The sequence below is a fragment of the Caloenas nicobarica genome, chromosome Z (genome assembly GCF_036013445.1).
Source record: "Caloenas nicobarica isolate bCalNic1 chromosome Z, bCalNic1.hap1, whole genome shotgun sequence".
Lineage (NCBI taxonomy): Eukaryota > Metazoa > Chordata > Aves > Columbiformes > Columbidae > Caloenas > Caloenas nicobarica.
In genome coordinates, this window is record NC_088284.1 from 32,877,424 (window position 1) to 32,894,755 (window position 17,332).

General features: G+C 39.9%; 1 protein-coding gene across 1 annotated transcript in view; it reads left to right on the plus strand.

Moving 5' to 3' along the window:
• The first annotated feature begins 10,783 nt into the window (after positions 1 to 10,783).
• CEP120 (centrosomal protein 120) overlaps positions 10,784 to 17,332 on the plus strand; it is a 39,971-nt gene continuing 33,422 nt past the window's right edge. Inside the window, exons 1-5 of the mRNA XM_065656084.1 lie at positions 10,784 to 10,986; positions 12,396 to 12,552; positions 13,498 to 13,612; positions 14,438 to 14,579; positions 16,741 to 16,889. Of these exons, the coding sequence (XP_065512156.1) occupies positions 10,935 to 10,986; positions 12,396 to 12,552; positions 13,498 to 13,612; positions 14,438 to 14,579; positions 16,741 to 16,889 (615 nt within the window). The 5' untranslated portion in view covers positions 10,784 to 10,934. The remainder of the gene's footprint in view (positions 10,987 to 12,395; positions 12,553 to 13,497; positions 13,613 to 14,437; positions 14,580 to 16,740; positions 16,890 to 17,332) is intronic.

Below are 17,332 nucleotides of genomic sequence, written 5' to 3' on the forward strand. Positions count from 1 at the left end.
GAAAGCTCAATGGATGAGTCAAGCCAGAAAAAAATACCTTTTTCTCCCCAAGTTTGAGTTGTAATGCTGAGAACCCATGTAGCACACAGCCTCCAGTGGCCCACACAGAACTGTTTGCAGCCTCAGGTGGAATTATATTGCCAAATTTTTTTAAACATATCAGAAAAATGTGAATACAAGATGATACCTTAATGGTTATTCATTGTGTGGTATTCTTTCCCCTCGGAATCAGTTACAACTAGTGCTGTAATGCAACACCTAACATGGGTGATAGTATAAAAGTTTCTTGATACTATGTTGTGTTATGTTCTTAGAAGAACATATAAAATCAAATGAAGCCCATTAATAGTCACTCATGGTATTTGGTAAACTTTCATAAAATCTGTAGAGCTAATAGGCAATTTCTAGCAAAATGCTATTTTGCTGAAAATAAAAAGTTATTTTTCAAGCACCTATGAAAAATGTATAAAAATATGAAATATAAAAGTATAGTTATAATATACTACTTATTATGTCATTTTCATTGTAAACTTTATGGCTAACTAAAATTCCCTCTGCAGTGCTAATTAAGAAGGTGTTCATTTCACATATCAAATTGTTTTGTAATGTTCATGCATGTTGTTGAATTGCTTCTGGTTTTCACAATGCATCTAGTAGTATGACAGCACTTGGTGGAGGTTCCTGAATGCAAATTGTGTTACATTGTAGTGTGCTGCCAGATGTGACCTATTGACAACTGACTGACAATGTTTTAACAATTTTCCCCTGAAAACAAAATTGCATTTCCAAAATTATTGGTTCCATTAGTCTGGCCTGTTCTTTTACCATCCAACATCCAGGAAAAGTTAATGACAGATATTAAAAAAACTTAATGCATTCATACCTCACGGATATTTTAAAGCTGTGAAATGGCTTTTAAATGTGTAAAATAATTACAGGACAGTCTTGTTCTGCATATAATACAATTAACCTGGAACAATTCCTGCAAATTTAACTAAATTTGGACCAGAATTTCAGAAACCTTTTAAGATTTACTGGGAAGAGATCCTTCCACCAATATCACAGATGTAGTGTAAGACTGCTTGGTACCTAATATGAAAATGAGAAATCCAAGAGGGCATTAGGAAAAACTACGATATCAAATGAGTGAAAAATAATATCTATAATATTGTCTAGTCAATTTATGCGCAATATCATGTATAAATACAATCTGGGTAATTACCTAATTTTGTTTCCTTTTTAAAGGTGAGGCAATTCAGGCATGTATTTTCAAACATTTCCAGTGTGTGGATAGTTGAACAATTCCAACTGAAATCAATGATAGTTGTAAGTTTGCCATACTACTGAAAAATCATCAGTTATGTGTTTTAAATTAGATATCCAGAAAGCAAGATGAACTAAATATGCCATTTCTGAAAATGTGTCCATATATGATGCAAGCTGTGCTCCAAAGGATTTAACCTTAAAGGTGGACCTAAAATGGAAACAGTTCCAGCTTAAACCACAACAGTCTGTACTGATGGCATTAACAGAAATAAGTACTGAGTTCCTATGGTTTCACCTCACAGACACTGAAATACCAAAGTGAAACTATGGCACAATATACATTTCTTGTATACTAGTTTTCTACACTCTCATTATGCTAAAAATTTGCAAAAAATAAACAGCCATTTCTCCATTACTTAATTCTCAATTGATGAATAAAATCTTTGTTCTTCTGTAAGATGGTACTGTGGTGGGTTAAACTTGGTTGGCTGCCAGATTCCCACCCAGCTGCTCTCTCACTCCCCCTTCTCGCCAGGACATAGGGTAAAAGCTCATGAGTTGAGATAAAGACAGGGAGAACACTTATGAATTGCCATCATAGGCAAAACAGACTTGACTTGGGGAAGGTGGAACAGATCTTCCTGGAAGCTATGTCAAGGCATATGGATGACAAGGAGGTGATCAGAGACACCCAACATAGCTTCACCAAGAGCAAATCATACCTAACTAATCTAGTGGCCTCCCGCAATGGAGTGTCTGCACTGGTGGATAAGGGAAGAGCAACTGATGGCATCTGCCTTGACTTCTGTAAGGCCTTTGACAAGGCCCACAAAACATCATTGTCACTAATTTGGAGAGACAGGTGTTTGATCAATGGACTATTCAACAGATAAAGAATTGTCTGGACAGATGCATCCAAAGGGTTGCAGTCAATGGCGGCATCTCCAAATGGAGGTCACTAACTAGTGGTGTACCTCAGGGTCCATATTAGGATGAGTACTGTTCCATATCTTCATTAATGACATAGACAGTGAGATTGAGTGCACCCTCAGCAAATTTGTGAATGACACTAAGCAGAGTGGTGCAGTTGATTTCCCTGAGGAAAGAGATGACATCCAGAGGACCTCAGCAGACTTGAGGTGTGGGACCATGTGAACCTCAAGATGTTCGAAAAGGCCAAGTGCAAGGTCTTGCATCAGGGTCAGGACAAGCCCTAGCATCAGCACAGGCTGGGGGATGCAGAGATTGAGAGAGCAGCCCTGCGGAGAAGGACTTGGGGCTACTGGTGAATGAAAAGCTAGACATGAGCCGGCAACCTGTGTCTGCAGCCCAGAAAGCCAGCCACATCTTGGGCTGCATCAAGAGAGGTGTGACCAGCAGGTCAAAGGAGGTGATCCTACCCCTCTATTCTGCCCCTGTGATGACAGGAGACTTTGAAAGAGTTTAATAACTGCCTAAGATCTTAACAGAAAAAATAATGTTTCAAGCATGAAAAAATAGTACTACTAAACTGGTTGGGTCACTTCAGGGCAAAATATGCATTTTGTTATTTCATACAAAAAGACCCAGGAACTTATATATATGCATGTGTTAAGGCATAGAAAAAACTTTTAAAATTTTTAATTCTCTTCACAATAATTCAGCTTTATTATCTTTTACTACTTTAGCATTTATCATGAACTCGTCTTGAACTCCTGACACCAAATTCAGCACAACCTTGTCAGAATCAATGGGGCTGCAATACTGTTTTATGGTTTGTTCAATTATTAGCGAACTATGCATTCATTACCTTCATCCCACTCTTCAAAATCATAGACTGAGATGTTACTGTTATATATGGCAAAATCTCATGTTAATTAATAATCTTAATAATCTTCATGCAGCTTTTGGCTAAGGATGCCAAATAGAGTCCAAATTTCAGACAGTTTTTATATTTCTTTAATACCTAAAGTGGTAAATTAAAGATATTTGTGCTGACAAATTTCTCTTAGCTGTCTACTTTTTATACAATAACCTTTATATTTCATTTAAAAATGCCAGTGTTGAGAAAAGAATCTTTCTTGAGTCTGTCCTTTCCTCAGTGATTGTCATTGTATATAATAAACCTGAGAATCAAACTACAAATATTTCCTTGTTAGATGATCTACATGTGAAATGCTTCATTATAGGTCTAATTTGGAGACTATTCAACATGTTAGAGAGAAATCAATTAACATAGTGAAGACTAAGTTGGCTATTAAATCCATAGATTATATAGTAATAATATAGAAACAGGAACAGACTTCTGGGCCACTGTGGCTAAGCATCTCCTCGCTGCTTGTGCAGTACCAAGATCCCACTGGTGCTCTGGGTCTGGGGTCGGGAAGGAATTTTTCCCCTGAGGCAGACGGGCCCTGGTGGGGCAGGACAGGGTGTTCCCCATATTTCCCGGGCCAGCCACTATGCCTTTGGAACAGGACGAGCAGAGCGTGAGATGACTGCAAGGACTTCATGTGACAGCAAGGCTCTGGATGACATCGTCTGTGGACAGGAGCCCTGGGGAGGGAGCATGGCCTGCAGGAGTGCCCAGCGCTGTGCTGAACGGGGTCTCCCTGGGTCCTGGCAGGGAAGGGCTCTGCTGGACTCCTCCAGGCTGAGAGCTACTAAAACTTGATAACTCATTAAACCATTTGTAAATTTTTATATAATTGTAACATATTGGGTCCATCTTTTTGAAACACGGTGTATAATTAGATCAAAAGTAATTTTTCAGATACAATACCATGTTCTGGATAGGGCACCAGATGAAATGTGGAAAAGAGGATTAGATTCATGGCTTTACCATTCGTATGCATCCCTGGGCAATTCATTCAATCCTCCTACTACACAGTCATCCATTTCCATAATGGGATTAAAAATCCTGTCTCTAACTCTCTGTTCATCTGGTCCATTTAAGACCAGATGCTAACATACCCTGGCAGAGTTACCAGTTACAAAGATAGTTTATGTGAGCAAATGCATACAAATGCGAGTATAGATTGCTGCTTGCTAGACTGTACACTCTCTGGGACTTAGCCTGTCTTTTTCTGTGTATCACTTTCTATGATCTATACAGATAACTACAATTAAATCATCCCCACCTTAAGGATCAGCTTTAGCACACTTCCAGTATTCTGGTCTTCAGAGCTAGAATATTCACACCTGTTATTTTTTTGCTAAATAGATGTTATATACATATTGTCCATATACTGCTCTTCAAGCCATATAGCAAAGACTAGTTTCTAACTTAATCCTCTGTAAGGACTTATTATATATATACACAGAAGTTTGAAAGCAGATCCTAGAATGTGACTTGCATCACTTGATTTTAGTGTCACAATCAACGACATGTATTTGACATTCATTTGGATTTTTTCCATGCACCTGAGTGCCCCAGAATATTAGTGAATTTGTCAAGAATATTATGTTGTGCGTCTGCACAGACAGAATCTTAAAAATCACATACTTACGGGAAGGAATATAATACCCGAGTTGGAAAGGTGACTGAGTGTCAGCAGTATTTGATTGATATCATTCCCTCAGGGCAGAACAACAGTAGTGCTTCTTGTCATAAGTAGTTTATTAGGAGTACATAACTACATTTCCCCACCCATTTGTTAATTCCTACTCTGAATCTTCCACTTCCCTCTTTGTAATTAAATTTACATTGCTACTTGTGATAGAAAAATTAAGAAAAAGAGTTGTGGAACATACTTATTTTTCTTTTTATTTTCTTCATTAACATTTAAAGAATATTTACTTTATAAACCTTAGCACAGAAAAGCTGATCCAAACTCCTGTGCAGCGTCCAGGTCATCTTTGAGTCCATGTTCTCTTTTGTTTTTTGCCGGAGGTGCTTCTGCCTACTCTTAACCTATCAAGTCTAAAATTAACCAGATGAGTATGTGCTATTACCAACAGTGGATCTGGTTGCAACCCAAACTAGAATACCAGACCCAAGTAACTTTTTCTTAAAATGCTGTAAAAATGCCGCATTTTAGCATCTTTGCTGTCACTGACCACAGACTGAAGAATTATTTTGATGGTTTTGTCCTTAATTTCTCCTCTCTTTTATCACACAACATGTTCAGCTTCAAAATTGGTCTCTTTGAAAAAGAAAGATGGTATCTTGATTTATATTAAGACCAGCAAAGCCTATAAATGAAAGAACTAAGATTTGGGAGATCAAGGTTCTCAGCTTTTCACTGGCCTGTCAGGTTATGCAAGCCAAAATTATACCATCCTCTTCAGTTAAATGACAAAAATCCACCATGTTTGCTGTTCAAATATGACCTGAAATGACCTTTTTGGTTGCAGAGATGTAGGAGTCTGAGCCTGGTCACTTGGGACAAGATCCTAAATCCACTGAAGTTAACCATTCAAAGAAACCTTCTCACTGACTCACATGGATTCTGAATTAGGCCCTTAGTTTCACTTCATGTTTAAGTCTGATCTTTTAATTCTCTCAAGATGCAAGGATGCAAGGAGTTTCCATGGAGTGAAAGAGTGATGAGGGAAAACTGATGATATAAAAGGTTTCCTTCATCATTAATCATAAGGAAATGCCATTTCCTGAAATTATTTCAGTTTAAATTTCAGTCACAGTGTAACCTTTAAGATGTCTTACCTCTAGACAAGTATGTTAAAACTTTGATAAATGTAAATGTCTCTGAAAATACCAAAGCACTGAAAAATAGAGCACATGAAATATGCTCACTTTTACTGAGGTGGTTTGTGGGGTTTGTTTGGTTTTTTTGGTTTTGTTTTTTTTTTCCTTGAAAAAAATGTTGATTGAAAATTTTCCTTCTTCCAAATAATTAGGGTTTGGCGATTCTTGATTCTTCAGTTTTAGCAATACTTATTAGGTGAAAAGTGAGCAGCCAAATAACAGGAGACTGAAAGAAGACCATCAGGAATGTATCCATTGATGGCATTTTTAGATTTTAAAATTCATTAGCCATCTTCAGTCTTACGGAACTCCTATCACAGAAATTTTCACACAGAATCTCACCTGATACTTTTACCAAAAAGTCTAGAAAGAAACAGAAATAACCTGGTAAGTTACATGAACAGTCCTGGAAGTGTCACAACAGCGCTTCAGGGAGATCCAGAACATATTCCAATATTCTTCAGGATGCTATAATTTTTTTATCATAGAGCTCTAAGTAGTCCTAGATTTGAAAGAGGTACAAAGCCATTGCTTTTGTACCTAATTTGGGAATATCCACTGGATACTTTGCATTCATTATTCACATATGTAACTGTCCTTTTCAGATCCTTGCAGATCCTTTTCAGATCCAACTTCTCTAACAGTTGTGGTGGGTTGACCCTGGCTGGAGGTAAGGTGTCCACAAAGCTGCTCTATCACTCCCCTCCTCAGGTGGACAGTGAAGAGAAAATATAATGAAAGGTTTGTGGGTCAAGATAAGGACAGGGAGAGATCACTCACCAATTACCGGCAATGGCAAAACAGACTCAACTTGGGGAAATTAATTTCATTTATTACCAATCAAATCAGAGTAGGATAACGAGAAATAAAACCAACTCTTAAAACACCTTCCCCCCTTCTCTCCGTTCTTCCTGGGCTCAACTTTCCTCACAATTTTTTCTACCTCCTACCCTCCGAGCAGCACAGGGGGATGGGGAATGGGTGTTGTGGTCAGTTCATCACACGTTGTCTCTGCCACTCTTTCTTCCTAAGTGGAAGGACTCCTCACACTCCTCCCCAGCTACAGTGTGGGGTCCCTCCCACAGGAGACAGTTCTCCGCAAACTTCTCCAGCTTGAGTCCTTCCCATGGGCTGCAGTTCTTCCTGAACTGCCACAGTGTGGGTCCCTTCCATGGAGCAAAGTCCTTCAGGAACAGACTGCTCCATTGTGGGTCCCCCATGGGGTCACAAATCCTGCCAGCAAACTTGTTTCAGCCTGGGCTCCTTTCTCCACGAGGCCACAGGTCCTGCCACGAGCCTGCTCCAGCATGGGGTCTTCACAGGCTCACGGCCTCCTTTGGTCATCCACCTGCTTTAGCGTGGGGTCCTCCCCAGGCTGCAGGTGGGTATTTGCTCCACCTTGAGCCTCCATGTGCTGCAGGGGGACAGCCGGCCTCACCATGGTCTGCAGCACGGACTGCAGGGGAATCTCTGCTCCAGCACCTGGAGCACCTCCTGCCCTCCTCCTTCTCCAACCTGGGTGTCTGCAGGGCTGTTCCTCTCATGCATTCTCACTCCTCTCTCCAGCTGAAGTTGCTGTTGTGCAGCTTTTTTTCTCCTTCTTAAATATGTTATCCCAGACGTGCTGCCACTGTCACTGATGGGCTCTCCCTTGGCCAGCGGCTGGACTATCTTGGAGCCAGCTGGCATTGGCTCTACCAGACACAGGAGAAGCTTCTAGCAGCTCCTCACAGAAGCCACCCCTGGTAGCCCACCCGCTACCAAAACTTTGCCACTCAAACCCAATACAACAGTTTTCTAGTTTTCATTGATAACACTATTCATGACAGTTTATGTGAATTAGGCATTACAATAAACTTTCCACTAACATCTACACCATTTGGTTACATGTACTGCAGCTGCCAGTGGAGAAGAAATAATCTTTTCCTACTTACTCTTAAGAAATATATTTTGGCATTTGGTTCTCCCTTTTCCAGAAGAATAAAGGTTATTTCTCTCTGAATCTAATCTTTAAAAAGAGCTTCCAGCTGTCCCTCTTCTTAAATTTAAATTTTCTCTATTTAAATTACGTTTTTGCTCTTCCTGAACATACCAAGTCATGCACTAAGGCTCAGTGATTCCAATCCTAAATTTTGCCTTAAAGACAATACTTCAAATCCTTTTCTCATATTCAACCTCCATATAAAGTATGCTCTTACTGAAGTTCTGTTATGGTGAAAGAAAAACATTTAAGAATGCTTTCGAAATATTCCAAAGTGTAAACAAATAACCACAAGAAGAGTAATTCAAGTTACCCTTTTAGAACACACATTACGCTTATGTGCCATTTTTTTTCCCCATGCTACAAAGGGATACAGCTATTTACCACAACTTCTGCATGAACAAATCTGCAAACCATAGAATCATTTTGTTTGGAAGAGACACTTAAGATCATCGACTCCAACAATAACCTAACTCTAGCACTAAACCATGTCCCAAAGAACCTCGTCTACACATCTTTTAAACACCTCCAGGGATGGTGACTCCACCACTTCCCTGGGCAGCCTATTCCACTGCTTCACACCCCTTGCCATGAAGAATTTTTTCCTAATATCCAATCTAAACCTCTCCTTGCGCAACTTAAGTCCATTTCTTCTCATCATCATTTCTTCTCACTTGCTATGTGGAAGAAGAGACCAACACCCTCCATGCTACAATCTCCTTTCAGGTAGTTGTAGACAGCGATAAGGCCTCTCCTCAGTCTCCTTTTCTCCAGGCTAAACAGCCCCAGTTCCCTCAGCCACTTCTCACAGGACTTGTTCTCCAGATCCTTCACCAGCTTCACTGCCCTTCTCTGAACTCTCTCTAGTACCTCAACGTCTTTCTTGTAGCGAGTGGCCCAAGACTGAACACAGGATTCAAGGTGGGGCTTCACCAGTGCCAAGTACAGTGGCACAATCACTTCTCTAGTCCTGCTGGCCACACTATTCCTGATACAAGCCAGGATGCTGTTGGCCTTCTTGGCCACCTGAGCACACTGCTGGCTAACGTTCAGCCAGCTGTCAATCAACACCGCACGATCCTTTCCCACCAGACTTTTTTCCAGCCACTCCTCCCCAAGCTTATAGCATTGCACAGGATTGTTGTGACCCAAGTGTAGGACCTGGCACTTGGTCTTGTTGAACCTCATACAACTGGCCTCAGCCCAATGATCCAGCCAGTCCAGATCTATCTTGCAACCCTCCAGCAGATCAACACTCCCACCCAACTTGGCGTCATCTGCAAACTTACTCCCCTCATCCAGATCATTGACAAAAATATTAAACTGGTCCCAATACTGAGCCCTGCACAACACCACTCGTGACCGGCCACCAACTGGATTAGACTCCGTTCACAGCTCTTTGCGCCCAGCCATCCAGTCAGTTCTTTATCCAGCAGAGAATACAGCTGTCCAAGACATAAGCAGCCAGTTTCTCCAGGTTACAAATCGCAGCACTCTGACATGGAATAAACTCATGTAAGTCACCAGAAGACATTATTGTCAGGAATCACACCAAAAGAAATCAAGAACAACAACAAAACCAACCAACCAACCAAAAAAACCAACACTGCCAGGTAAGTTGTACATTTTTGTCATCTTCAGTGATAGTGTTTCCTCCCTAGCCAAAATTACTCATTTTTCAGGTCTGCCTCCACGTCTTCTTTAAAAAGTACCTACAACCTGGTTTTCAGAAGCTGACAGTGGTAGATATTTAAGAACTCAGACGTAGAGACTCGTCATGCCAAATGCAGTGTTATACAATAGAAGATGCCACAACAAAAAGCACCAGCCAGAACTGAACTCAGACAGATTCAACTCAGAAATAAGAAAGTGTGTTAAACAGTGTTTCAGAACCAGAATAAACTCCTGCAAAAGAAGAGAGGTTCTCCCTCTCTTGCTGTTTGTGAATTGTGACCCAGTATCTTTCTGGAATATGTGTGTTACTAAATCACAAGGATTTTATGTCAGTGCAAAGTTTTTGCTAGGCTAACAAACAAAATATTGTAAACATAAAAATGGTTTATTTTCCCTTACAGTCAAGGCACACAGGTAATTTGGGACGTTAGGGACACCAGTTCCTGGTATTTCGGCTTAACTGATCGTTACTTCGTATCTTCATATGGAAGACAGAATACCTTAAATAATGACCCAAGCGCAACAAAGCTGCATATTGCCAGAGCGAGATTCAGATTGTCCTGCCCCACCACTCATCGCAGTGCTAAAAAACCCCAAAATTAAACCTCTCTGTTTTAATAGAGGATGTCTCCAAAGTAGCTGGTATTTGTTGACTGGCAATGAGAAGTGCTTGTGAAACTGCAATGCCATGATTATATTTTTATTTACTTATATTAAGTTCTCAATTACTTTTCCTCGAGTCACTGCCAGTGACCCGTGAGCGGACCCTGCGCACCGCTTCCAGGCTGAGTCAGAGCAAACACCGCAACTGCTCGGCGGCACCTCCGGCCTTGCCTGAAACGCCCCAGTTCCAGCCCAAAAAAGAGACAGATGACGCTAAGCAGCCAGAAGCAGCCCCGTGACGGGGCGCACAACTTACACACCTGCGCTGGTAGCTCCCGTCGGGGCGGGGCCAGCGCGCTGGGGCGGGGCCAGCGCGCTGGGGCGGGGCCAGCGCGCTGGGGCGGGGCCAGCGCGCTGGGGCGGGGCCAGCGCGCTGGGGCGGGGCCAGCGCGCTGGGGCGGGGCCAGCGCGCTGGGGCGGGGCGGGGCGGTGGCCGCGCCGCGGCGGAAGCGGCGTCTCGTGCGGCGGGCGGGGCTGCCGTTGCTAGGCGGAAGTGCGGCGGCGGGCGGCGGTTGGAGTTTAAAGGCTCCGAGGCGGTAAAGCGGCGGTGGGCGGCGGCAGGACGGCAGTAGGGTCGATTGGGTTTCAGGTGCGTCCTCGCTCCGCCTCGGGAGCGGCTGCGCTTCCTGGCCTCGGCAGTCAGCCGCCGGGCGGAGCGGGGAGATGGTCTCCAGAGCCGCCGATCGGCTGCTGATCGTCGTCTCCGTCCTGGAAGGTAAACGGGAGGGCGCGGGGGGCGGCCTCCTGCTGCTGGGGGTCGTCGCCTCCGTCCCGGGCGGAAAGTGAGGGCTGGTCGCTGCCTCTGGATGTGTTTTATCTGATGGAGTGAGCGGGATAAGCCAAGCTGTACGTAATAAGCTGGTTATATTAAGAAAGCTATAGACATACGTATCTTAAAGCCAGGATAGACTACCCCCAGTTTGTTTCTGGAGGTATTTGCCCAAAATATTATTTAAAATGAATGATGAAAGGGCCCTTCATTTTCCGAAAAAGAATTCCGTCTTTTAGCCTGGCAAATCTCGCCTGGCCGGCGGTGTCTTTCAGGCCCCGTCTCGCTGCCGTTTTCCGCGGGTGCGGAGTCGTTTGCTGCCGCCTCCTCGGCATCCAGCCGGTGTGCGGGCACAGGCAGCCCCGCGTCGCCTCCGTCCCCTCCGGCCGCAGGTGACAACGTCGCCGGCTGCCTGCGTGTGGAGTCTTTACAGCCGGGCCACTCTTCAGGAGAGTTTTGGCCCAAAACACTGGAGTCCGGCCGATGTCTTATGATGATCAGGATCCTTTCATGTTTCCTCCCTTTTTTTCTTCTTCTTTTTTTTGAAACTAGTATTCTAGTGTTTCTATGCCCATTAGCAGCCTACTGCAAGCTTTTTTTAGTGTTGACTTGAATACCTGGCTAAGCATCCTTAATCAGGCAGTTCTTCAGATTACTGAGGTGTAATTAGTGTGCGTGAATGCTTTCTCTTCATCGAGTAAATCCTCTAATCTCTCTGTCCATTATTGTAGTTTTAAAATAAGATGCTCTCCTCCAACATGCATGTAGCCCCTCCCCACGCTCTGGTACATGTTCATTTTAAAAGTGTGCATTTTGTCATTTAAATTATTAATCGGAATACGAGATGATGCTGAACCCAGGACAAATCCTGTACAACGTTGGGCACTTTCCTAATCTAGTAACGATTTTTTTTTTTTCCAGCAACAGGTAGTTGGAAAAACATTTTCACTGCTTTCATTGGATTGTGTTTTGCTGCTTTGATGTGGAACAGTGATAAAATCTGCAGTAGAGGCAAAACATTCAACCTCTGTCTCACCTGTTCACTTATTCTATTCCAAATCGTAGATTTCTCAAAATTGAATCATACTAGTTGTCTCATTTCTTTCTTTCTTTGTTAGTTAATGTCTTTCTATTTCTAGATGCTTCATAAGTAGTCTGTTTCATGTTATGTTTGTTCTTCTGCATGTGGGAAGACTTTTTTTTTAATATGAAGAACATAGCTTTAGAATAAGCACAGGGAAAATAATACGGGAAATGTATTTTTATGTAATTGGTTTATGGCATAAAGCTGAGGTCTCACTTCTTTTTTGTTGTTGTTTTTAGTGATGGCATGTGGCAATTACTCTCTTTTACAGGGCGCTATTTTCCAAAACGACCCAAGCACATGCTTATAGTTGAAGCAAAGTTTGATGGTGAACAGCTGGCTACTGATCCCGTAGAGCATACCGATCAGCCAGAATTTGCTACGGAATTGGCTTGGGAACTTGATAGGAAAGCACTTCATCAGCACAGGTAACATTAAAAAGTGAAGTCTAATTTGTAGATCAATTTTCATTTTCTTGTTTTTTACAGCTGCTGAAATACAATTTTTGTGTTACTGTCATCTGATTTTTTTTGTTGTTGTTTTGTTTTTGTTTGGTGGCGTGTTTTTTTTTAGAAACTTTCTTTTAGCTGTACACTGATCTACTATAATGTTGCCACAATGAGCAAAAGTAGTATGTGGCAAGATAAGTGATGTTTAAAACTTATAAAGGGTATGTTTTCATGCTACTGAAAAAAACCCAAGTGTTTTTAGCAAGTTAATAATGCTATAGGCCATGTATTGGATTTAAGCTTTCTTATGTATACTGTGACACACAATTAATTTCAAGCCTGAAAAGCCTGTATAATGTATTTTTGAAAATGTCAGATAGAAGAGCTGAGAAATTGAATAAGGTTTCTGTACTTGTCATTTGGTTTTGACTGACAGATTATAGTATTAACTCTGCATTTTCAAAGATGTTAAAAAGGCCATATTATCTTTGATTTTTAATGAGAGAAAAATACCTTATGATAGACACCTTATCTATGCATCTAAGTATAGGTAGGTGCTTTGCACAAAAATCTATTGCATAAGTCATATTTTTTTGCTACCCCCGGAAGTGAAATTCCAGTTTCATGTAAGGTGCAGTGCTTATTTCTTGTACATGGATGAGATTGAATTTGTCACTAATGTCTTTTTAGTTGCACTTGAGACTTTGTGAGACTCCAATATGCTCCTTTTACAAAATTGATCCACTCTTTCACTTAATGATGAATTTTTGGTACGTTCAATATAAACTCAGTTTCTTACCTAATAAAATTAGTTACATGACAAATTTTGTATCATAGGTCTGCTTGAAACTTATGAATTATTTTTGTGAACTAACTGCAGGGATGACTTTTACACTTTGGATTTCAACTGAGTTGTTCTTTCAGGCTGCAGCGTACGCCTATCAAACTTCAGTGTTTTGCATTGGATGCTGTATCTTCAGCTAAAGAGAATATAGGCTATATTGTACTTGATTTAAGGGCTGTGCAGGAAAATAAACAGGTATGTTATGGGATATAAAGCTTTAAAAAATTTACGTTTTGACAACAGTACTGTTACAGATGAATTTGATTTAAAGCACAGACAACTTTTTTTTTTAGAGGAGAAACATCTTGACTCTTACAAGAACATGGGCAAATTAAAATACTTTTGTACTAATCTTGCACTTCTGAATTTGAGAATTAGAACACTTGTAAGCAATACTTTTAAGTAATTTCATTAATCGCCAGGAAGAAATTATCCAAGTAATTGATATCCGTCAATTTAATTGAGTCTCCATCATGAGTCTTAAGATGTTTTTTTAATAGGTCTCAGTGGAAGATGCTAGGCAGTCAGAAGTTAAAGCCACATAACACAGCACAGAGTAAACAAAATGCAATTGTTTATATAAATTTAATCAAAATTCTGTGTCTTGCTTGATCAAAATGTAACTCTGATATGGGTCATAATAGGACTCTGTCTTATTTTGACATCACACTTCTTAAGAATTTGTGAACCATAGAGCTTACCATGCACTTTCAGTTTGGAACTAGAAGATTTTAGCTTCTAATCAAAGATGTATAGCCTATTTTTCTTGCTAACTTGTTTACTGTACAAATCAGGGGAAAGAGTGTGTTCATCTGGTCTTCCAGGAATCACTCTATAAAAACATTTAATAGTGTACTCAAATCAGAACAAACTTTTGGAAATAAAAACCAAGGTATAATTTTGTAGATGATATAGTAGAAATGCTAGAACAAGTCTGGTTTTTCTTAACAATATGATATTATTTTCCTGATGATTTTTTTTTTAATGCTTTGTTTTTTATTTTTGTTTTTAATTATATAGACACCAAAATGGTATCCTCTGCTTAGTAACAAGTACACTAAATTTAAATCTGAAATACAAGTAGGTGTTGTGTTGGAGACTGATTCAAAAGCAATGGTTGATGGTTTTAAAGCAAAGGAGGCACCCCCTAGAGAAGGGAAGGGTAAGTAACATAATAAGAATGTCTCTCACTTGGAATTAAAAATGTTTCTGTGCTAGATGAACATATGACTTGTTGCAAATGAGTTGGTTTGCATATTAAGAGAATTTTAGTTTCATAGTGTTTCCGATGCAAATCCTTTACAGCTGGTTAATGTAACTTGTAGTAATAACTTTACAAGAATTCTTTATTGTGGTAACTATGTGAGTTTCAGGTGGACAGTGTCATGACCCAACTGGCCTTTAAAAGAAGAATCAGGGACTCAGTTTACTCCTCTGGGCATTTTATCCATATTTCAGGGCTTTAAAAATTCTATAATAGAAGAAATAAGAAAAGAGCTTCTTTACAGAATGCATTTTCAGTAGTTTGGTGTTGGAATTCCAAAGTAGTACCATATTTCATTTGTTGGGTAGGCTGCTTCTCTTTTCTGATAGGTTTTTCACCTAATCTAAATCATTCACTACTTAAATCATTTTCTACTGCTATGTTTTTGTAGTAACATCTACTTTAACTGTTGAGACTCATACCATTTCTGGATTCCCTTGTACATTCAAAAGTGATTAGTGAAATAGATTTACTGGAACTCAAATATTAATGATAGTAGGTGACCTTATGTGCAGTGCTTTTCAATAATTTTTTGTATCTGGAATTTTTTTAATGCAAGTTAGTAGTTTAGAAAACAAAACCAACCTTTAGAGATTTGATTAAAAGAAAAAGACTTCTAAACCAAAACCAGATCTACCTCCTCCCTCATTTCCCATCCAAAAGCCTATCTACTTCATTTCTAAAAACAGGCGCTGTTACAACTCGTGGATTTTTCTCCTAGTTATCTTACAATATGTGTTCTTGCCCTGAGGGTAGCTTTTCCCTAATTCTAAGTTCATCATCTGCTTGTCATGATCTGTGGCGATGGTTTTGTAAAAACAAAGTGGTCAGTGGCCGTAAGTGTTTTTTAAGGTTTCTGGCCCGAACTTTGACTTGACTGCATTACAAAAGTGATCAAAGCAGCATTGACGTTCCAGTGTAATCATTTAGCTTACCCCATTCTTTCAGGTTCACAACAAAGCACAGGAATTTTGCATACTGTAAAGCTTGTAAAGAAGGCAAGGAACTACTGTAAATAATTTATTAAGCTGTGCTTCCCTTTTGATCTTTCTGCTCAGAAGCCCTCCTAACCCTGCTGGCACTGGCAGAAGATACAATAAATCCCTTCTGCCTTCATCCAGCACTGTCTTCCACTTCTTTCTGTGGAATAATTGATTCAAACATGTTTGCTTGCTTTTCCCATTCTTCTGTCATCTCAAGATTAGTCAATACCATATTTAGGCAATGGAGGAAAACAGAAGTATAGATTTTTGCGGATTTAAAGTTAATATTCCAAGCATTTGGTATGACAAACTAGACTATCCAGTACTCAGTTAAGGAGATGTTTTCATTTTAGGATTCATACATTGTGATTTTTGGGGTTTTCTCTGGTGGGGTGTGTTGGTTGCTTGGTTGTTTTTTTTCCCTTCATTGACCGAAGTGGTCTAATGTTTCCAGTGTTTGAAATGGAGCCTTTTGGTTCACAACCAAGAGGGCTGTGTGATTGTTACTATTTGGTGTAGCTTGAGGTGCTTTGAAATGTATTGAATTACTGGCACTGTACAGTAGAAACAAGTAAACCAGGACACAGTCTATGCACTAAAGACTTTAGGTGAAAAATATTTAAATGAAACATTCCACAGGTCTGTAGAATGATACGTCATACTTCTGTCAACATTTGAACAGATTGCCATATGCAGCTAGTGTCTTACAATTCTTAGAGTCTATCATGTGGTTTCTTTATTTTACTCAAACAAAATGAAATAAAGTTCCAGTCACTGTAATGTTACTCACTGTAATATTAAATAAAAATAGGCACTAGCATTCTGTCTAGCGTAATGTTCAAAATAACATCTATGCCCACTGAATAGAAATTAATTTCAGGGGTTTTTTGTAGCTATAGCTAAGTATACTTAGGGACTATTTTATGTTGAAATGCTTTGGAACCAAACATCAATATCTTTGCTTGTAATTTTTCTTTCCACACATATATATAATTGTAATTTTACCTTTATTGTTAAGATTCCTGCAGTGATTAATAAGGTCACAAGTTACTTACAATTTTTTTCTTCTCTCTTAGCAACTGCCCTTCTTTCTACACTAGACTCTAAAAGTATTGTACCAGTCTTGAATGAAGAAGAGGGCTATCATCAAATTGGACCAGCAGAGTATTGCAGAGACTACTTTGTCTTGTCTGTGACTATTGCATTTGCCACACAGTTGGAACAGGTTTATTTCCTTGCTATATGTCAATCTTAAGAAGTACTATCCTGTGTTTGTATTTTCACTCTCTCATTTATTTCTAGTTAGGATTTTTTATTGTCTTGTAACTTTATTGCAATAAATAGCCTTGTCCCATAATGAAATAATATACATTAATTTTAATTTTAAAACTTTATGTAATATTTATGTGTCAAATTACAGGTGAAAGATCAGCATTCTTTTGGAGCACTAAAATTGTATTTACTTTAAATGATGCACTTTTATGAAATGTATACATTTATATTACAATGTAGTATTAAAAGTAGGTGTATGGATCGTGTCAGTCTTGCTGAAGTTCAAACAACATGAAATACCTTTTAAATCCATAAGATATATGAAACAGTAGAGTTTCTGTTGCCTAAGGGAAGGACTTAGTACCTAGGGTGAAGTGCCATGCTTATGTGATTATT